Below are 22,169 nucleotides of genomic sequence, written 5' to 3'. Positions count from 1 at the left end.
GAGAGAAACAAATTGATTTTGAGCACTGCAAGAAGTTGAGTAACTGATGAATACAAATCAAATGTTTTTCAAATGTTCTTCAGTCTCTGTTGAATCTATTGTAAATGTGTTGGGAAAATCTTCCATTTTGCTTAAGTTTCAAGCTGTTTGTCAAATTTAATGCATTAAGTCTTGCGTTTGGGGGAAAAAGGTGAAGAATTACAAGAACAGTATAATTCATTAAAAGTCATGATTTACAGCATTTGGACCAAGGAGAATTTGCTGTGGATTTACAGGAAGATTACAAATGATTTTTGGATCCACATTTTGTGAAGGCAGGTGCTAAAAGATTCCATGTGGAACCACAGCAGTTTCTAATTTTGTGTAAACTAATGTTTTGCAGATGCTGCAGCAGCAGCAACAACTGTTACAGCAACAGCAGCAGCAGCAGCAAGCTCAATTCACAAACCCAGAGACTCCTGGCTATGTGGGGTTTGCCAATCTCCCTAACCAGGTGCATCGCAAATCTGTGAAGAAAGGGTTTGAATTCACACTGATGGTAGTTGGTAAGTGTGATTTGTTTGTTTTCCTTGAGTTTTAGTATTTTTGTAAAATTTGGTCTTTTACCGTGTTGGGATGGGCAACTGAGGATTTTCTTTTCCTGTCATCAAGGTGTTTCATTTTGAGGTTTGGAAGTGTTGAGTCTCATTCTAGTGTTGGGCAGTTCCTTGCTCAGGTTTAATACAAAGTAGCGTATAATGTAGTATGTGGGCGGCACAGTGGTTAGCACTGTTGCCTCACAGCGCCAGAGACCCAGGTTCAATTCCCGCCTCAGGCGACTGACTGACTGTGTGGAGTTTGCACGTTCTCCCCGTGTCTGCGTGGGTTTCCTCCCACAATACAAAAAATGTGCAGGTTAGGTGAATTGGCCATGGTAAATTGCCCATACTGTTAGGTGAAGGGGTAAATGTAGGGGAATGGGTCTGGGTGGGTTACGCTTCGGCGGGTCGGTGTGGACTTGTTGGGCTGAAGGGCCTGTTTCCACACTGTAGGGAATCTAATCTAATCCAAAATGTTCACTTTGGCGGGAAGAGTGGGGGGAAAAAATCAAATATTCCTTAGTTGGAGCACTACTGTAGAATTTGAAGGTGCAAGGAGATATAGGTGTTCTCATGTATGAGTCACAAAAGGTTAGCATGTCGGTAAGCAAATCATTAGTAGGCTAGTGGAATGCTATGCTTTCTTTGACAGGAATTGAATGTAAAAGGATCAAAAACAAATTGCCAGAAAAGCTCAGCAGGTCTCATAGCATCTTTAGAGAGAAATCAGTTAACCTTTCGTCCTAGTGACCTTTCATCAAAACTGTTCGTAGCTAGGAAATGTTTTTATTCAGAAGATAGGTGGTGAGGAGGGATAAGGAGTCAACAAGAGGTGGAGACAGCTTCTCGAGAGAGAACAGTTGGCAGACATAGAGATAGATAATGATCTGAATTGGAGACTAATTCGCTATTAATTGGGATGCTAAGTGCCTCCTGATGGATTGTGTGAGATAGCAGCCCATGTGGTAACAAGGCCTGCTGTGTCGGGGTTAGGTTAAGAATATGGGAGAAGGTGCCTCAGGTTCTACAATTGTTGAACTTACTATTGAGTCCAGAAGGCTGTAGAATTTCCAAGCAGAAAATGAGATGCTATTCTTTAGCTGGTGCTGAGCTTTGTTGGAGCACTGCAGCAAGTCTGAGACCGATTTGTTATGCAGGGAACAAGGTGGTGTGTTGAGACCAGTCAACTGGCCTCCATTAACTTAGGACAATGAACAACTACTAATCATTTATTCACTCCTTTGTCCAACTGTTGTAGTTCTGTCCAACGATTTGGGATCCATCTCCACCTATTGTTGCACCCCACCCACCACCACCATCTCCCCAAAGTATTTGGCATAAAAGCTTTTTCTCTAGCTGTCGTCATTTCTGAGGAAGGGTTCTGGACCTAAAATGTTAACTCTGATTTCTCCATAGATGTTGCCAAACCTACTAAGCTATTCAGCCACTTGCTATATGACCTATAGCGAGTGGCTGAATAGGCTGGGCTTTTTTTTTCCTGGAGCGTTGGAAACTGAGTGGTGACCTTGCAGAGGTTTATAAAATCATGAGGGGCGTGGAAAGGGTAAATAGAGAAGGTCTTTTTCCCTGGGGATGGAGGAGTCTGGAACCAGAGGGTATAGATTTAGGGTGGGAGGGGAAAGATTGACAAGGTAACTAACGGGCAACATTTTCTCGCAGAGGGTGATGGCGGCTGCTACAGTTACAACATTAAAAGGTATCTGGATGGGTATATGCATAGGAAGGATGAATAGAGGTATGTGAGCCAAGTGCTGGCAAATGGGACTCGATTTAATTTAGGATATCTGGTTGGCATGGATGAGTTGGACCAATAGGTCTGTTTCTCTGCTGACCACCTCTATGACACAATGTGGAAAGAATGTTTCTTGTCAGTGCAGAAAGGATGTCTCTTGTGAGTACAGTTTTAAAGTTTAGAAATTGCACTTTTAGGATGGCCATGAGGTGCAGTTATTTCCTGAGGGTTTTGTGACTTTGGAATCGTCCACGTTGGAATGTGGTGTAGGTGGGATCATTAAATTGTTTTCAATACAGGTGTTGATTCATTTTAGGAAGGGCAATCAAATGTTATTGGAGATCAAAAGTGAAATTCAAAATCCAGATCGGGCATAATTTAGCTGAATGATGAAGCTGGCTTGTAGGACTGCATGGAATTGAATGTAATAATGTCACTGAAGTAACAATTCAGGAACCAAGCCTTGGGTTCTAGGGACATGGGTCTGAATCCTATCAGAGCAGATGGTAAAATTTTGAATTTATTTCAATAAAAGTCTGAAATTAAAAGCATGTAATCACTGTTGTTTGTTATTGGAAACCATCTGGTTCACGTATGTCCTAGGAGAAGGAAATTTGCCATTCTACCTGGTCGAGTTTACATATAATTCCAGACCCATAGCAACATGACTGACTTGTAACTGCCATTTCAGCAGTTAGACCAACACTTATTGCCCATCTAGCGACATTGACATCCCACTGAATGAACTTAAAAGAGAACTCCCTAATTTGTATGTTCTTGTGGGTGGAGGATAGATGATCAGTCAAGATTTAAAATTTGATATATCAATTTGTTACAAAATGATATTTACACTTTCCTTGAGGTTAATTGCTTCAAACAAACTTTACGTTCATTTTAAAAAGGAAACAAAATGAAAACATTGCTTAGTGTGATTAATTTTGTATTTAATTTGGGGAAGATTAAATGACTTAGACGTTCTGTGAAGTGCCTTCCATTTGGAGCTGAGGCATTTTGAATGCACTTTTCTTTGTGCAACTGCTCTTCAGTCCATTGTATCCACTCTGGTCACCAAGTACCTATCTACTTTAGTCTTGTAGTCTGTATTCTATGATACTTGAAGTGATTTGTCTCATACGAATAAAATGTTGTGATAATTCTTGCCTCCCTTTGTGTGTGTTCCAGAAGCACGCTATCCTATAGGTGACAACATTTTCTTAAAAATCTCCTTTTAAACCTCTAGCCCATGTCCCTAGAACCCAAGGCTGGGTTCCTGAATTGTTACTTCAGTGACATGATGGCCCCAGGTTATTGATCTCTACTAATTTGTTTCCTATCTACTTTATCCATGCCCTTGATAATTGTGTACCCGTCAATCAGGGTCCCCCACATCCTTGTCTGCACTAAGGGAAACAACTGCAGCCAATTTGTTCTGCCTTCATAGTTGAAACACACTATCCCAGGCAATATCTTGGTGAACTTCCTGTGCGCTCTTTTCTACTGCAATAACATCCACACAATAGTGTGGTAACCAAAGCTGTACACAGTACTCTAACTGTGCCCTACATAACATGTTGTTATACAGCTCCATCATAACCTTATTGCTGTTGCCTTTATTAGCAGAGGCATTGAATATTGGTCTCTTGTATGTCTTAACCAACTTATTCACCTGTCCTATTGCCTTGAAGGATTCTTCTGATCATTTTGTACTTTGAAGGGTCCTACAGCTAATTGACATAAATCTGAATCGTGAGTACTACACACTCCGTTTTATGCATTTTTGCCTAGTGGTATGCTCTCTATGCAGTTTTTTCCAACTGAGTTTGTGTGGCATTGGGTGCAGTGAAGTCCAGCACACATTCGTGGTGTAGAATGTTGTGCAGCTTCAGCATGGTGCTTGGATCATAGCTCCAGCTTTCATTTCATTTGCTTTCTCTCCATTCCTTGTCTGTTCTGGTTAGGTTTGGCATGGTTGTCCTCCAGCTATTATTGATTTGAAATCTCAGTAGGAAGCTGGTAGAGCTGTGATCCACACAGATCATGTTATGGGAATCATGTGCTTGAAGCATTTGTACTTCTGAAAGTGAGTATGGTAGAGTTAATCAAGGAAGAATTGCATAGGCACTGACTGAAAGTTAATCGTGCTCGGAGGAAGAAATGGAATGGGGGTTGTAAAGCCCTATGTTTAGTTGAGATTTTGGTCCTGATATCAATAGCACAAAGCAACTTGGATAGTGTTCTTCTAAATGTTGTACATCTTTATTGAACTACTGAGTAATTCTACATACAATGATGTTAGTTGCTTAGTTCTGTAAACTAGGATATGTCTTGGGTGGCCCATCCATTGACAGATCTCCAAACATTCCTTTGGTGCAACTGATCAAACTGTTCTCCCCACTGCAGTCACAAGTCCTTTTTTCACTCATTTAATTGTTCTAACTAAACCACTACACTGTTAGAAGCTGTACTTTCTCTGGACCTTTATCTCGAGGCTACATTTGAACAAACACAGATGTATAAGCTCCCATCTCTGACATCCTAAACAATCTCCAATGCTGCAGTGAAGCATTTTTGTGGTGTCACATTCTGGGTCCATGTTAAACTTGCGAGAGCTAAGAGAGGAAGAATTACTAATTTAGTGTTATTGATCTTAGTATGTCTTGGATTGAGTTTCACACCCAGTCTTTTTGTTTTCAAACCCACAGTGTAATTCTTCAGTCAGGATAGAATTTTTCCTTCAATGCTGTATGCCACAGCCATGAGATGGACTCTGCCAGAGCCAGCATATGCCATTAATTTGGAAAAAATATTCTATGATTCAAAGTGTTTACAATGGTGCATAATTGGATGATACCTTGGTTTCCAGTGGCCTGAGAGTTTGTGAAGTGCAATGACATGACTGGTTTGAGCACCATGGTTCCAGGTGTGCTTCTGAAGGGAGTTTGGGAAGCTGGATACTAACGTAACTCTCTCTGATGTTTAGAAGAATGAAAGAGGTATAAACTGGGAGCAATTGTTCCACAGAGAGGACACAGCAGACATGTGGAGACTGTATTTAAGGAGCAGTTGTTGTGAGTGATGCACAATTTCTTTCCTCTGAGACCGGTAAGGATGGGTAAGATTAAGGAACCTTGAATGATGAGAGGAGACGATCTTCCTGTCATAAGGAAGAAGGCAGCTTACGTAGGGTGGAGGAAGCCAGAATCTAGCACAGCTTTAGAGGACTAGAGGCTTGTGAGAAAGGAGGTCAGAAATGGACTGAGGAGAGCCTGGACGGGGCTTGGTAAGAAGGATTAGGGAGACAACCCAAAGGCATTTAACTCATATGTGAGGGATAAGAGAATGATCAGGGAGAACGTAGGGCTGATCAGGGATACCGTAGGGAACTTGTGCACGAAGTCTGAGCAGATAGTGGAAGCCCTAAATGAGTTTTTTGCTTTGGTTTTCACTAAGGAAAGGGACCTTGTTGTGAATGATAACTTTGAGGAGCTGGGATACACGCTTGAACAGATCAAGATTGATGAAGTTGATGTGCTGAAAATTTTGGAAAATATTAAGATTGCTAAGTTGCCAGGGCCAGACCAGATTTACCCTAGGCTGCTCTGGGAAGCAAGAAAAGAAGGTGCTAAACCGCTGGCGAAAATCTTTGCTTCCTCACTATCCATGGGAGTAGTCTGGAGGATTGGAAGGAGGCAAATGTCGTTCCTCTTTTCAAGAAGGGTAATAGGGAAATCCTTGGCAATTACAGGCCAGTCAGTGTTACGTCTGCAGAGTTTTGGAAAGAATCCTGAGGGATAGGATTTGTGACTTATTTGGAAAAGCACAGCGTGATTAAAGACAGTCAGCATGGCTTTGTGAGGTGCAGGTCATGCCTCCCAAATCTTATTGAGTTCTTTGAGGAGGTGACAAGACAGGTCGAGCAGTGGATGTGGGGTATATGGACTTCAGCAAGGCATTAGATAAGGTTCCCCATGGTAGGCTCATTCATAAAGTCAGGAAGTATATGGGATACAGGCAGATTTCGCTAAATGGATTCAGAATTGGCTGGCTGACAGAAGGCAAAGAGTGGTTGTAGATGGGAAGTATTCTGCCTGGAGGTCACTGTTGAGTGGGGACCCGCAGGGCTCTGTTCTTGGGCCTCTGCTCTTTGTAGCTTTTATAAATGACTTGGATGAGGAGGTTGAGGGGTGGGTTAGTAAATTTACAGATGACACAAAGGTTGGCGGTACCGTTGATAGTATCGAGGGCTATTGTAGGCTGCAGAGTGACATAGACAGGATGCAGAGCTGGGCTGAGAAATGGTAGATGGAGTTCAACCTGGATAAATGCAAAGTGATGCATTTTGGAAGGTCGAACTCGAATGCTGAATATAGGATTAAAGACAGGATTCTTGGCAGTGTGGAGGAACAGAGGGATCTGGGTGTACAAGTACATAGATCCCTCAAAGTTGCCACCCAAGTGGATAGGGTTGTTAACGAAAGCCAAAACACCATATGCTTGCTTAACAGAGAGATCAAGTTTAAGAGTCGCGAGGTTTTGCTACAGCTGTACAAGTCCCTGATGAGACCCCACTTGGAATATTGTGTCCAGTTCTGATCACCCTATTATAGGAAAGATAGAGGCTTTGGAGAGGGTGCAAAGAAGGTTTACCAGTATGCTGCCTAGACTGGAGGGGCTTGCCTTATGAAGAGAGGTTGACTAACCTGTGACTTTTCTCTCTGAGGAGGAGGAGGAAGAGAGGTGACCTGATCGAGGTATGCAAGGTAATGAGAGGAATGGATTGAGTCAATAGCCAGAGACCTTTCCCCAGGGCAGGATTGACTGACACAATGGGTCATAGTTTTAAGATATTAGGAGAAAGATATAGACGGGACGTCAGAAGAAGGTTCTTTACGCAGAGAATTGTGAATGCATGGAATGCATTGCCAGCGGTGGTGGTGGAAGCAAAGTCATTAGGGACATGTAAGCAACTGCTGAAAATGCATGTGGACAGCAGTGAATTGAGGGATGCGTAGGTTAAGTTATTTTATTTTACATTAGGATTAATCCTCGGCACAACATCGTGGGCCAAAGGGCCTGTTCTGTGCTGTACTTTTCTATGTTCTAATTGAGGTATGGAAGATGCTAAAGGGCAATGATCAAGTAGATGTACAGAGGATGTTTTCTCTGAAGGGGCAATCTAGAGCAAGAAGTCGTGGTGTTAAGATAAGGAATGGCAAATTTAAAATGTGAGCAATTAATTCTGTCAAAGGGTTGTTAATCTGTGGCATTCACTACCTCACTGGAGCGGATATTGAGTAAATATGAGGTGATATACATTTTACTTGTAATGGATTAAAGGGTAATGGATAGTGGGCAGGAAAGTAAAGTTGAGGCTAACATGAAATTAGCTGTGATTGTATTAAATGGTGGAGTAAGCTCGAGGGGCTCAATATGCTTACTCCTGATCCTGATCCTAGTTTTTAGCTTCTGCATCTGCAGTGCAGTTTCACATGAATCAAACTTGATTGAGTTTTTTGACGAAGTAACTAAGAGGATTGAGGGCAGAGTGGTAGACGTGATCTATATGGACTTCAGTAAGGTGTTTGACAAGGTAAGATCACGTGGAATACAGGGAGAATTAGCCATTTGGATACAGAATTGGCTCAAAGGTAGAAGACAGAGGGGGGTGGTGGAGGGTTGTTTTTCAGACTGGAGGCCTGTGACCAGCGGAGTGCCACAAGAATCGGTGCTTGGTCCATTACTTTTCATCATTTATATAAATAATTTGAATGTGAGCATCAGAGATTTAGTTAGTGAAGTTTGCAGATGACACCAAAATTGGAGGTGCAGTGGACAGCGAAGAAGGTTACCTCTGATTACAATGGGATCTTGATCAGATGGGCCAATGGGCTGAGAAGTGGCAGATGGAGTTTAATTCAGATAAATGTGAGGTGCTGCATTTTGGGGAAATCAAATCTTAGCAGGACTTATACACTTAATGATAATGTCCTAGGGAGTGTTGCTGAACAAAGAGACCTTGGAGTGCAGGTTCATAGCTCCTTGAAAGTGGAGTTGCAGGTAGATAGGATAGTGAAGAAGGCATTTTGGTATGCTTTCCTTTATTGGTCAGAGTATTGAGTACAGGAGTTGGGAGGTCATGTTGCAATTGTACAGGACATTGGTTGGACCACTTTTGGAATATTGCGTGCAGTTCTGGTCTCCCTCCTATCGGAAGGATGTTGTGAAACTTGAAAGAATTCAGAAAAGATTTACAAGGATGTTGCCAGGGTTGGAGGATTTGAGCTATAGGGAGAGGTTGAATAGGCTCTGGCTGTTTTCCCTGGAGAGGGGTGATCTCATAGAGGTTTACAAAATCATGAGGGGGATGGATAGGATAAATAGACAAAGTATTTTCCCTGGGGTCAGGGCATAGGTTTAGGGTGAGAGGGGAAAGATATAAAAGAAACCTGAGGGGCAACTTTTTCACGCAGAGGGTGGTGCATATGTGGAATAAGCTGCTAGAGGAAGTAGTGGAGGCTGGTAGAATTGCAACATTTACAAGGCATCTGGATGGGTATATGGATAGGAAGGATTTAGAGGGATAAGGGCCAGGTGCTGGCAGGTGGGACTAGATTGGGTTGGGATACCTGATGGGCATGGACAAGTTGGACCGAAGGGTCTGTTTCCATGCTGTACATCTCTGACTCTATGACCACATGAGTCTGAGTAAAAATTAAAAGAAATACACAAACTCTACCTACAATTGCAAATCCTATGGCTTTTTTAGGGAATTTATGCCTGGTTTCAAATATTAGCACCTTTAGAGTCCTTTAGAGAAACATGCATTGTCTATAAGAAGGATGGGAAGAAACCAATCCAGAAACCACCCAATCATTCACCTTAACTATACTAACCTTTATATGTTAAATTTCATTTGCCACTTATCTTGCAGACTGGATAGCTTATCTTTTTCTGTTAATGTTTACCTTTCGATTGCTGATCATGTTTTAAATTCAGCCCTCGAAATTCCAAGATTGGGTTATCATTAAGGAGCATTTAGCTGGGGCTAAACTCTCCATCTAAACCGAAGGTCATTGATGTTATCATAAACAGAAGATACCACAAAGCAACGTCATATCATTATCATCATTTAAAAAAAAATGTCATTCCCATTTATAAATAGTCTAGCTCCTACAAAGTTCTTGAGAATGAATTGAAGACAGGCTTCATTCAGGCAATAGGTTTCAGTGATGAGGATCAGCTTTTTTTGAATGTTGACTTGAGGGCCATCAAACCGCTTTGTGTTAATTTGATGGTGAATCTTACAGCTGTCACTTGGGAGTTCCATGTGGACTGCTTGGAGTTGGAAAACAGGATAATGATTAATACACTGGCCTCCAGAATTTCAACTTGTAAATTTTCACTTGCTTCATTTCCTCAACAATTGGGGTAAAATTGTAAATTGTTTTGCATTAACTAATGCGTTTCAGTCTTCCTAGCAATGTGGTGATCGTCTATTTAAACATGTTTGTTTTATATGTAGGTGAGTCTGGCTTGGGCAAATCAACATTAATCAACAGTCTCTTTCTGACTGACCTCTATCCTGAGAGAGTTATACCTGGAGCTGCAGGTAAAGTGCTGCTGATATAACTTCTTTTATAAATATCATTAAACGCATGTGCATGTTATTCAAAATCCTTGAGCTGAAGGAAATGTTGGTTACAAGTGGGGGATCTAGTTTGATATTAATTTTTGAAGAAAGGGGAAGAAGAGCTTTTCTCATCAGCTGGTGTGTTAGTTGTAGTCTTGGATTACTGTTCTGGGCAGATCACAGAATCTCAAATGTTTGAGTATGGAAGGAGGCCACGTGTAATCCTGCACATTTGTTTCTTTTAAATAATTATTCAACACCACCTTGAATGCCTCCCAAGTGACCTTCCTTCCACCACTTCCAGACAGTGCATTCCATGTTCTTTTAGTACTTGCTGTTTGAAAACTCTCTTTTCCTTGCCCCCTCGCTTCTTTTGCAAGAACACTAAAACTCTGTCTTATGGTTATTGATCTGTTTAGAAGTGGGAGTACTTTCTCCCTATCCACTCTGACCATTGCTTTGCAAGCTATCATTATTTCCTCTTAGCTGTCTCCTTTCCAGGGAAATCAGTCCCAACCTTTTCAATTTATCCTTGTAACTGCCCAACCCCTAGAACCATTCTATACTTCCTATTGCTCGTGCTGGAGGCATACCTCAGAAGGAAGGTAAAAACAATGACTGCAGATGCTGGAAACCAGATTCTGGATCAATGGAAGCTCCTCGGATGCTGCCTGAACTGCTGTGCTCTTCCAGCACCATTGATCCAGGATCCATACCTCAGAAGGAGTTCAGTCCTGGTTTTGTTCAGGTGTACGTGCTGTCTTTCCCCAGGAATCTGAAGCCTTCCTTCGTGCTCTACCTTTCCAACCACACATTCATCAGTCACGTCTTCCTATTTCTGTACTCATTTGTATGTGACACTGCAAATATTCCAAAGATCAGCTACCAGGACCTTCGAAGGTAGTAATTTTCTACCTGCTCCATAAATTCCTGTTCTGTCATTCATGTGGACAAGACCTCTAACTGTTCACTCTGCTCTGATGTCATTGACCGTAGCACCAGCGAAACACCAACCCACCTTGGAATCGCATGCCTGTCTGTTCCTATAACTGAAGAAGTCCCAATCGCTATTGTGCTTCCATTCCTCTTTCCCTCCTGTATAGCTGGGCCACGTGTGATGTCACAGCCTTTGCTGTCTCCTGTCTCCTCACCAGTGTACGAAATGAAAACAAGTTTGTGAGCTGGACCTCTCTGGGGTCATCTGCACTCTGTTTCTCCTTGCCCAAATTTGCAGTGTAGCCACCTCTTTGAGCATGCTATCAATGTGGTTCTCTGCCACGTCGGTGCATCTCAGTGACAGCAGCTGCATCTTAAACTCTGAAACTGGGTGCTCCACCTTGTGCAGCCAGTGACATTTGATGCACATAGGCTCATCTAGGAAGTGTTCACTGCTCCCCACATGTCACAAAATGGACTTTCCACTTGGTCATGACCTTAACTTTTAAGTTACTCACTTAATGTAACTTAAATTACTATAATCTTACTCTTGTGCTGTTAACAGGACTGCAGCTTAGTAGAAATTAGAATTTTTTCACCTTACACTCAAATTAGCTTCTCTTCTGGTGCTTTTAGATTCTTCCTTTATCATGTGCTAGTTTGGAAATTTTGGTTTTCAATTTTTTGCACTTAAGAGTCCCCTAAGGCAGCTGCTCAACAACTTAACAATGTATTATTAAGAGTCATTAATGCACAGAACAAACAATTGGGATTAACTGGTTTCAAGCCCATTTTATAACATGATTTTCAAATTCACTGCCCTCACTCCACAGGAAATAGAGGATGAAAGGCACCTTGGTGTGAATTTCCACAGATTCTTGAAGGCAATAAAACAGTGTTTTGAAAAAAAAGGTGGTTGTGAGGGCAAATGGAATATTTGCCTTCTAGTCTCGGCATTGAATACAAAAGCAAGAAGGTTATGATGGAGTGTGTATAATACTAGTCAGGCCACAACTGAATAATGTGTGCAGTTCTGGCTGCCACAAGGGAAGGATGTAATTGAACTAGAGAGTGCACAGAGGAGATTCATCAGGATATTGCTTAGGTTGGAGTAATTCCACTATGAAGAGACAGTAGGTCAGCTGTGGTTGATTTTCCTTACAGTGGAAAAGGCTGAGGGGAGCCCTGATTGAGGGGTACAAATTCTGAAGATGTTTAGACACCTTGTTGTTTTTGAAAACTTTCCCCTTCACGGAGTCAGTAACTGGGGAAGGAGCAGGTGGTTTTGACAACCCAGAGGACAGTAAGTATCTGGAAGTCCACCTAAAAGAGTGGTAAAGACCAGAACCCTGAGATAACTAAAGTATTATTTGGGCGAGCATTTGTAACATACAGGGCCAAGTGTTGGATAATGGGATTAGAATAGATGGATGTTTGACTGGCGGAGACCCAATGAGCCAGAGAGCCTCTTCCTGTGCTGTGTATATTGACTCTGACTTCCCGATGGCTTGGGCTTCTGGTCCTGATGAGAGTCCTGGTTTGTACTGTGTTTCTTGTCCTTGTTGAACTACATGCTTTATCTTGGCTTCTGTCTGCTGTTCTAGCTCCCCCTCCTACAATATGATTTCTTTCAACAGTTTGTGGCCTCTTTCAAGGCCATGTTTACTCCTGGACCCATTGGCCGAGATTCTCCTCTGATTTTTTAAGTCCCATCTTTCAACTCTGACCTCAGAATTATAATATTACTCTGGGCAAGTAAGATCCCAGACTGGAACTTGTTCTTTCAAGCCATGGTTTAATTGATTTTTGTTTATTTTTAATTAAATGGTCTGTTGCTGAAACATAAGCATTGCTGCACATTTCGCTTTCACAAGAACAAATTTATTAAGTAAAGAAACAAAGATAAAATATAATGAACCAAACCATCTACGTGTACAAATTCAAAGATTTTTTTTAAACACCAAGTGTAATCTCGTTAATCCCAAATCACCTGATAAATTAAAAGAAAACCAGTTTTTGTTTCATACCCAAAATATAACTTGTACACTACTCTCACCAGAGTTCCTGTATCTAACGTCTTGGTACGTTTAAGCTCCTTGTGATTTCAACTATTAGACTGGAATTACAGAGAGCTCTCAGTATACTCAGTTTTAAGAAATCTCTTCAAGGTTGTATTCCAACACTTCTGATCTGGGACAAATACTAACTTATCATTTGAGGTAACCTAGTTCAACTGTCTGTCCTTCTCCATCCTAAAGCCCTCCCCCACTGTCTCATTTTACTTGGCTCTCGGCAGAGAGGATCCATTTTTTCCCTTCCACATCTTTAATTTATACCCATTTTGTTTTACATCTCTGCTTTCAATGCAGTTAGCAATCCCTTTATTTTCTGTATGGAGCCTCCATAGCATGGGTTTCCCTTACTGCTCCTTTGCCTGTGTCAAAAGTACAAAAGCCACCATTTTTTAAACACATTTTTTCAGTCCTGAAGCAATTGTAGTAGACTGTGATATAAACTATTTCTTTGGATCCACTTTCAAACCTCCTGAGTTTCTCCATTTTTATGTCAATTGTGGCAGTTTGATACTCAAAGCTGTGCAACTTTTGGATGTGAGATGTATCTGGTGCCTCACTATTTTCTATAATTGCTCTAAAACCTGAAAAGCTGCAGTCCATACCAAGTGATCTTGAAGCGTGTACCCAAACTATCTGATTTCCATGCTGTATAATTTTTTTCATCCCCCTCTCTTCCATGATGAAACATATCTCCCAAATTGAAACAGATTTCTGATGGCCTTGCCTTCCTCCTTGAGGCTCACTAAATTCTTTGAGCCTTTGGCTTTAACCAAGGCCTTTCTCCTTCAAGCAGTCTATTCGAATACTCTGAAAAATATTGCAGCTAATTGCAGCACGTTCCCAAGCTGGAGACCGATCAATATTACAATTAAATCTCCTATGTATTATTGTTAACAGACGTATATGATTGCCAGATCTACCAAGACAAAAAAAGTGTTTTATTCTTTATCCCATGCCCTTAAATCAATTGCATGACCTTGATGACATCTGAGGGCAGACTTAGTATATGTTTTGATACTGTCCTTCAAGATTTTTTTCAAACCTCAAATCTATCACTTATCTTTCTCCCTTTTAGTTCAGCATCCTTTGCTGTAAGTTTCTATCTTGTAGAAGATAAATGATCCATTTGCCTATATCCTTTTAACACTATTGACTTTTGTCTTCTAATTCTAATTTTTCTAAAATCTATTTGTGCACATCTTTGGAGCAGGTGGGACTTGAATCTGGGCTCTTGCTTCAGGTTAAGGACACTGGCACAGCATCGCAAGAGCCGTAAATCAATTTGATTATACCTGAGCATTTCTGGATTTCATTTGGTTATTGTAAATCCCAAATTCTCTTCATTTCTCAAAATTATCAGTACTTCTGTTCTTGTTTCTGTTAGTTGCAGCTCTCTTTTGTAGTGTCACCAATGAGCCATTCTCTGCCAATTTTATACTCCAAAAAATAAGTATTTAAACAGAATTCCAGTCTAAAAGTGCATTACTTAAATTAGCTACAATCAAGCTCTTGCATAAGCCCTTCTTCAGGAATGAGGAGGGTGTCCTGAAGAAGGGCTTATGCCCGAAACGTCAATTCCCCTGTTCCTTGGATACTGCCTGACCTGCTGCACTTTTCCAGCAACACAATTTTCAGCTCTGATCTCCAGCATCCGCAGTCCTCACTTTCTCCTACAATCAAGCTCTTCCACTGATTACTATTCTCCATATTTTTGCAGCTAATTCAAACCCTTAATTATATCCATCACCTTTTCCCTCATTCCATTAAGTCTCGGGCATTCCTCCAGGCCCTTATCATCTAATGTATTGACACAGTGGACATTAGGCTGTTTAGGCTTGTGGGTGAGTCCATGATTAGGGGACACCTTTTTAACATTTTAAGATGGAGATGAGGGCAAATGTTTCTTGAGGTTTGCTAGAATTTGGAACACAGTGTTAGAAGGCAGTGGACATGTGGTTATTGAATATCTAAGGTAGAGGTAGATTATTGTTAGTCAGGGGAGTGAAGAGTTATTGGTGTAGATAGGAATGTGGATTTGGGAACACATACTGATCAGAGCAAGGTTAAAGAGCCAAATGGTCCATTACTCTCGATTCCAATGTTCATTATGCATGGAGAAACCCAAACACTGTTAATGAAACATCAGTTTGATCACATAGTGGCTCATAAGCATTTGTCTTTATTTCAGAGAAAATTGAAAGAACAGTCCAGATTGAGGCTTCAACTGTTGAAATTGAGGAGCGTGGTGTAAAATTGCGCCTGACTGTGGTTGATACGCCTGGATATGGGGATGCCATCAACAGCCAAGACTGGTATGCTATCTTGTTGTAAATTGCAATTGGAATGACTTTTGTGATCCAAGTTTCAACAAGCAATTGTTTAAACTTTGGTTTCTTGTGATCTGTTAGCAGTTTGCAAGTGTCGTATGTCTACATATCTAAGAGCGCTTGCTGCCATTTTTAATGGCTTATCAATCGGCGCATAAAAAGTGCCTCTGCTCGTGGAGCGATTTCGTACCTATTTTATTTTCCATGGCTGTAGTGGTGTTCCTTACATTGGCACTGTCATAGGATGACATACTTGCAGCTTCTAGCAGTTTATTACTGGGATTTCTGGAATAATTGTGAGCATAATAAAATTTGACATACTGAGTAACTTTTGAAGAATTGCTGCAACAGTAACCCTGTAGACCGGTTGTAAAACAGTTGGATTGTAAGTTTGAGTTTTTTATTGAAGGTTTGTTTGTCCCTGTCCAGTTTGTTGATTGTTGTTCTGATATTTTTCAGTTTTAAGACAATTATTTCATATATTGATGACCAGTTTGAGCGGTACCTTCATGATGAAAGTGGATTGAACAGGCGACACATTATTGATAACCGGGTCCATTGTTGCTTTTACTTCATCTCTCCTTTTGGCCATGGGTAAGCATGATTCCTGGTTTGGTGTAATAAAATAATTTGTGTTCATTTTGCTTCCAATTATTGATATGGTTCAAACTATCACTTGGACTTTTAAAGCAATGTGCAATTGTACATCTAATCTGTGGTCAGGAATGGAAAACTGGCGAATGCAACCACAAACTATTTTGACATGAATGATTACCTGGTCAGTATGCCTGCTGAAATGAGAATGAAAGAGTCTGGTGTCTGTGCATAAAATTTAATTTTTATCCATATCACTTTGTTATACTTTCTCTTTCCATCTACCAAGCATAATTGAAGGAAAGCTGTATTTAGGAGGCACATCAGCAGTGCTTAAAATAGCCTGTCAGCAAACAACTTCCCACTATCTGTTAATGGAATCATAGAAAGGATACAATACAAAAGGAGACCGTTTGGCCTGTTATCTGCCACTTCTCTGCAAGAACAATTCTAGTTGGGGCCCTTTCTTTTGCCTCCAACCCTATAATTTTTGTGCCTCTTCAGATTATCTTCTAATTCCGTTTTGAAAGCCATGATTACATCTGCTTCCATCACACAATCGAGGATTGGTTTCAAGACCTTTAAATATTTGCTGTGTTTATATAAAAAAATCTCTTTTTATTTATGTTGCCATTGCTGCTTTTGTCAATCACCTTAATTCAGTATCTTATGGTTCCCAATCTGACCAGGGGGAACAGTTCATCCCCATCTAATCTGTTCAAGACCCCCTGGTGATTTTGAATAACTCCATGAAGTAGCTCTTTTAACCTTCCTATAAGTAAGGAGAATAGTCTCAACTTTGTCCATATATCTGTACAATTGAAATTTCTTAATCCTGGAACAATTTTCATAAACGATTCAGCACTCTAATACCTACACATTTTTGCTGAAATCTGATGTCAAGAACTGACCACTATACCAGTTGAGGCTAAGCTAGGTTTTTTGAAGAGTTCATCAGAACTTCCTTGCTTTTGTTCACTCTGTTCCCATTTATTAAGGCAAGGCCCACATGCTTTCATTGTTCTCTCCACTAGCCCTGGCACTTTTCTAATGATTATCTTCCCAGCCCCTCCTTCTGGTGCACTCTCTCCAGAATTGTATGTTTTCTTCTATTCCCCCTCACTATTCTTCCTATTAAAATGAATCACTTATGTATTAAATTCCATCTGTCACTTTTGTCCACCCGTTTTACCAAAATGCCTGGTCTCTGTCTTTTTTTTTGAAGGTCATCTCTACTCCGATTTCATAATATTTCCTAGTTTTCTTTGCGCATTTTGAAATTGTGCACTGTATTCCAAAGTATAGGTAATTAATATCAAAAGTAGGGGATTCGAACAGTGATATTTGCGATTGCTGAAGTGTTTCTTTAATCTGAAGACAGTTGTCTTCCACTACCATTTCATGTTACTCAGCCAACTTTATATCCAAGCTGCTACTCTCCTTTTATTCCATTAGCTCAAACTTTGCTCACAAGTCTGTGTGGTGTGTTATCAAATTGTATTTGTCTTTTTTTTTAAAGACTGAAGCCCCTAGATGTGGAGTTCATGAAAGCCATACACAATAAAGTGAATGTTGTTCCTGTTATTGCTAAGGCAGACACTCTTACACTGAAGGAAAGAGAGCGACTCAAAAGAAGGGTAGGTACAGTTAAAAAGTGTTTGGAAATTTAGTGTCACTGTCAAACTTTATGTGGAGAAATTTGAAGCTCTATTATTAGTGTGAAATTGATGTATGGTGACAATGTCTTAAACAGTCTCAGGGGTGCCATCTTTCCATACCCTGGTCTTACGGTAATGCTTTTCTTGAGCTTCCATTCATGAACTGCTTGGAAATTAACTGCTCGTCTCTTCATATACAAGTTGTGCAGTCTCTCTCCATTTCCAGGTGCAAAGTTTCACAAGGACACTTCTATTAAATGGTCATTTACAACTGATTAACATGATTTGAGAAAGAACATCCTAATATAATAATGTGCTGAAGGTTTAATCAGCCAAGTGGAGCACATTGGACTGGATGTGGTTCTATGTCTAATTTCCCACAAGTTCCTAATTCAGTCAAACTGATTTGAAGCAATTACATAGTGAGAGGCATAAAGACAAGTAAAACCACAAGGTCACCAGTATTGTTTAAATGGAGTCTACCTACTTGCCTAGATTTTGCATTTGGAATACTGTTTAAATGGAGGGATACTGCAGAACTCGACAACACTGGGATCTGGGCATTCTGGTACATGAGTCCCTAAAGTTGTAAAGGTGGAGCAAATGAATTGGAAGGCAAATGCAATGTTGTCATTTATTGCAAGACAACAGATGTAAAAGAGATTTTTTTCCCCAAAGTGTTACAAGATGTTTGTGAGACCAACTGGAGAATTGTGCGCAGTTTTGGTCTCCATTTTTGAAAACTGATATAATTGAATTAGAATCCATTTGGAGAAAATTCATTTAAATGTTTCCTGGCATAAGAACTTGAAAGATTTGTCAGGGTTGGTCTAAATTCATTGCAGTTTAGAAGAATGAGAGGTGATTATTGGAATGTAAGATCTTAACTGGACATGATAGGGCGGATACTGGCAGGATGTGTCTCCTTGTGAGAAAGTTGAGCTAAGGAACCTGGTTCTAAACACAGTGCCTTCCAATTAGTATGGTAATTAGAACAAATTAATCTGTGGAATTCTGTTGGAGAGCAGTCAAGACAGGGTCATTGCATATTTTTAAGGCACAGTTAGTTAGGGAGTTTGTGTACAATAAGTCACAAGGTAGAAGATGTAAGCACAGTTGAGTTTGCAATCCAATCAAATGACAGGCTCAAGGACCCAAGTGATCACTCCCTACTGTTTTGTGTGTGTTCGCTGGAGACTGAGACAGTCTCAAGTTCTTGAAGTGTTTCACATGTCAGGTTTGTGATCAATTGTGTTTTAAACTATCCTTATTCTTAGTCTGAAGGGTTGGATTCCCAAGTATTTCTACCTATTTATATGACTTGTATTGCCATCCACACACAGATGGTGCAGGAAGCCATTGTAAAGACCTGTTTATGGACTTTCCCGGAATGTCTCTGTTTGGAGTCTGCCTGATTCCAGGACAAGTTGAGTAGCTGACGGCCAAAAGCTCCCACTGGTGAACTGTGCCGCAATGTTTGTGGACCTCCTCACTTGGATTGAAAAGATTGAATTTGTGATGAGTTAAATGAGGCTAAATAAGTTCCCTAGGTTTAGCTGAACGGAGTCATGAGGAAAGGAGCCTCACTTGGAAAGACCGTTCTGCTTGTGCTTGTTGCAAATTAGGTTGGCAAAAGAGTCCGAGCTAAGGATCGCTTTGGATTGATTCTGGGAAAATTGAATGCTTACATAAAGGATGATGCATAGTGTATACCTTGAAGCATTTTTTCCCAATTGGCCTAAGAGTATGAAGCAGGTGAGTATTCCATTCTGTGGTGTACACGTTGGCTACAAATGGTGTTTAGCTGATTTGAGCCTTACTGCAACAAAGAAGGCTATGTGCCTTGAAAATGTGGTAGGTAGTGCCAAAGTGCTAATGTCACTGGGCTGGAAATCCAGAAGCTGGGACATCTGGACAGATGGTGAAATTTTATTTCTTACTACTTTTGTTCGATTCAAAATTTGGTGGGTAATATCCTTTTTTTGGAAACAAAATCTGCCACCCTTGTATGTGACTCCAGACCCACAGTATTGTGTTGACTTCTAACTGCCCTTTGAAATGACCTCTCGGGCAATTTAGGTATGGGCATTCAGTGCTGATTTCGCCATTGATGCCCACAACCATGAATGAGTCAAACAAAACTGAAATCTTGAGCTGATATTATTCCAGCTGTTAAATAGATATTCAATTTGACTTTAAATGTTCTTGATTTCTATGGAGGTTATAATGGTTGCATATGATGGATGTCAGATGGCTAATAGAAGTGAGAACCAGGTTGAATATAAACAGTTCAGCAGGAAGATGAAGAAAGATAAGTGAAGAGAAAGTTTGGGAAGAGAGCCAGTGGCTTATGTGAAGAGTCTACATGTCATCTATATCAATTCTGCAAATGGATGGATAGTAAGAAGAGGTGTGGGGCCAATGTTTAGTCCAAAAAACAGGGTTTTAGATTGAGCCAGATACTGAGTCACTGTTTATCTGTAACAAGGTAGAAGACAAAGTGAAAAAGGAAGGTGGGCTATGCATTGTTTGAGGAAATACCAAAAAAATCTGGCCGTACTTAAAATTGATAAATCACGAGAGCCAGGGAGATTACATTGGAGGATGCTAATGGAAGTGAGGATGGAAGTTGCAGGAGTAGAAGTTATAATTTTCCAATTTTCTTTGGGTGCAAGGTTGGAGCAAAGGGCTGAAGAAGGCAAATGCTCCACCCTTAATCAAAAAAAAAGTGGAAGGATAAACTACAGGCCAGACCTTTTTAACCTTACTGGTGGATAAGCTTTGTGAAAGAACAGTGAGGTAAGTCATTTGGACAATAGTGAATTAATTGCAGAGAGCTGCAATAGATTTCTTAGGGGTAACTCTTATTTAGCTAGCATTTCTTTTTTGTTGAGGGGTTTGATGACAGTAATGCCATTGTGTACAGACTTCCAGAAGGCATTTGATAAGGTGCCAAATGATAGGCTTGCTAACAAAGTTGATGTCCACAGAATAAAGGGGAGAGTAGCATCAGGGATCATTTGTTTACACACAGCTGCTTATTTCAGACATTTAGTTGTTCTAATCATAAATTTTAAAACAAATCTTTTGTATCTGAAGATGCTCTGATAGAACCAGGGGTAAGATGCTCTGATAGAACCTGTCCCCGTTGCTCAGAAGGGAAGGGTGGAGAGGAGCACAGCAATAGTTATTGGGGACTAGATAGTTCGGGGCACAGATAGGTGGTTCTGTGGGGGCGAGAGAGACTCACGTTTGGTATGTTGCCTCCCAGGTGCAAGGGTACGTGACGTCTCTGATCGTGTTTTCCGGGTCCTTAAGGGGGAGGGGGAGCAGCCTGAAGTCGTGGTTCACATTGGCACCAACGACATAGGTAGGAGGAGGGCTGAGGATGTTAGGCAGGCTTTCAGGGAGCTAGGTTGGAAGCTCAAAGTTAGAACAAAGAGTTGTTGTCTCTGGTTTGTTACCCGTGCCACGTGATAGAGAGTCGAGGAATAGGGAGAGAGAACAGTTAAATGCGTGGCTACAGGGATGGTGCAGGAGGGAGGGATTCCGGTATCTGGATAACTGGGGTTCCTTCTGGGGAAGGTGGGACCTCTATAAACAGAATGGTCTACACCTGAACCTGAGGGGCACCAGTATCCTTGACGGGAGGTTTGCTAGTGCTCTTTGGTGGGGTTTAAACTAACTCTGCAGGGGCATGGGAACCCAGAATGTAGCTTTAGGGTGCAGGACCTGGAATGTAGGGAGGTTAGGAACATGGCATCAAGCTCAAAGGAGGGTGCCTGGAAACAGGAAAGTGGCTTGAAGTGTGTATACTTCAATGCAAGAAGTATACGAAATAAGCTCGGTGAACTTGCAGCGTGGGTTGGTACCTGCGATTTCAATGTTGTGGCCATTTCAGAGACATAGCTAGAGGAGGGACAGTGATGGTTGTTGCAGATTCCAGAATTTAGATGTTTCTGTAAGAACAGAGATGATGTAAAAGAGGGGGTGGTTTGGCATTGTTAACCAAAGGTAGTATTACAGAAGCTGAGACAACTTTGAGGACTCATCCACTGAGGTAGTTTGGGCTGAGGTTAGGAATAGGAAAGGTGAGGTCACCCTGTTAGGAGTCTTTTACAGGCCTCCTAATAGTCCTAGAAACGTAGAAGAAAGGATTGCGAGGATGATTCAAGAGAAGAGTGAAAGTAATAGGGTGGTTGTTATGGAGGACTTTAACTTTCCTGATATTGATTGGGAAAGCTATAGCTCAAGTTCGTTAGATGGGTCAGTGTTTGTCCAATGTGTGCAGGAGGGTTTCCTGACACAATATGTAGATAGGCCAACAAGAGGTGAGGCCATACTGGATTTGGTTCTGGGTAACGAACCAGGCCAGGTGTTAGAATTAGAGGTAGGTGAGCACTTTGGGGACAGTGACCACAATTCAGTGACCTTTACTCTAGTGATGGAGAGGGATAAATGGAGAGGGCAAGAGTTATAGATGGGGGCAGGAAAATTATGATGCTGTGAGGCATGACTTAGGATGTGTGGCCTGGAAAAGTAAGCTTCAAGGCAAGGACGTAATTGATATGTGGAGCTTGTTCAAGGAGCAACTATTGAGTGTCCTTGATAAGCATGT

General features: G+C 41.0%; 1 protein-coding gene across 2 annotated transcripts in view; it reads left to right on the top strand.

Annotated features, from left to right (window-relative positions):
* sept2 (septin 2) overlaps window positions 1–22,169 on the top strand; it is an 83,212-nt gene that overhangs the window by 41,940 nt on the left and 19,103 nt on the right. For both annotated transcript variants that reach the window (XM_043701736.1, XM_043701737.1), the window contains exons 3-7: window positions 383–545; window positions 9,854–9,940; window positions 15,161–15,284; window positions 15,759–15,893; window positions 17,413–17,530. In XM_043701736.1, the coding sequence (XP_043557671.1) occupies window positions 383–545; window positions 9,854–9,940; window positions 15,161–15,284; window positions 15,759–15,893; window positions 17,413–17,530 (627 nt within the window). The remainder of the gene's footprint in view (window positions 1–382; window positions 546–9,853; window positions 9,941–15,160; window positions 15,285–15,758; window positions 15,894–17,412; window positions 17,531–22,169) is intronic.

Source organism: Chiloscyllium plagiosum, chromosome 13 (genome assembly GCF_004010195.1).
Source record: "Chiloscyllium plagiosum isolate BGI_BamShark_2017 chromosome 13, ASM401019v2, whole genome shotgun sequence".
NCBI classification, from domain to species: Eukaryota; Metazoa; Chordata; class Chondrichthyes; order Orectolobiformes; family Hemiscylliidae; genus Chiloscyllium; species Chiloscyllium plagiosum.
The sequence above is the reverse complement of the archived record's forward strand: the minus strand, read 5'-3'. Positions and strand labels throughout refer to the sequence as shown.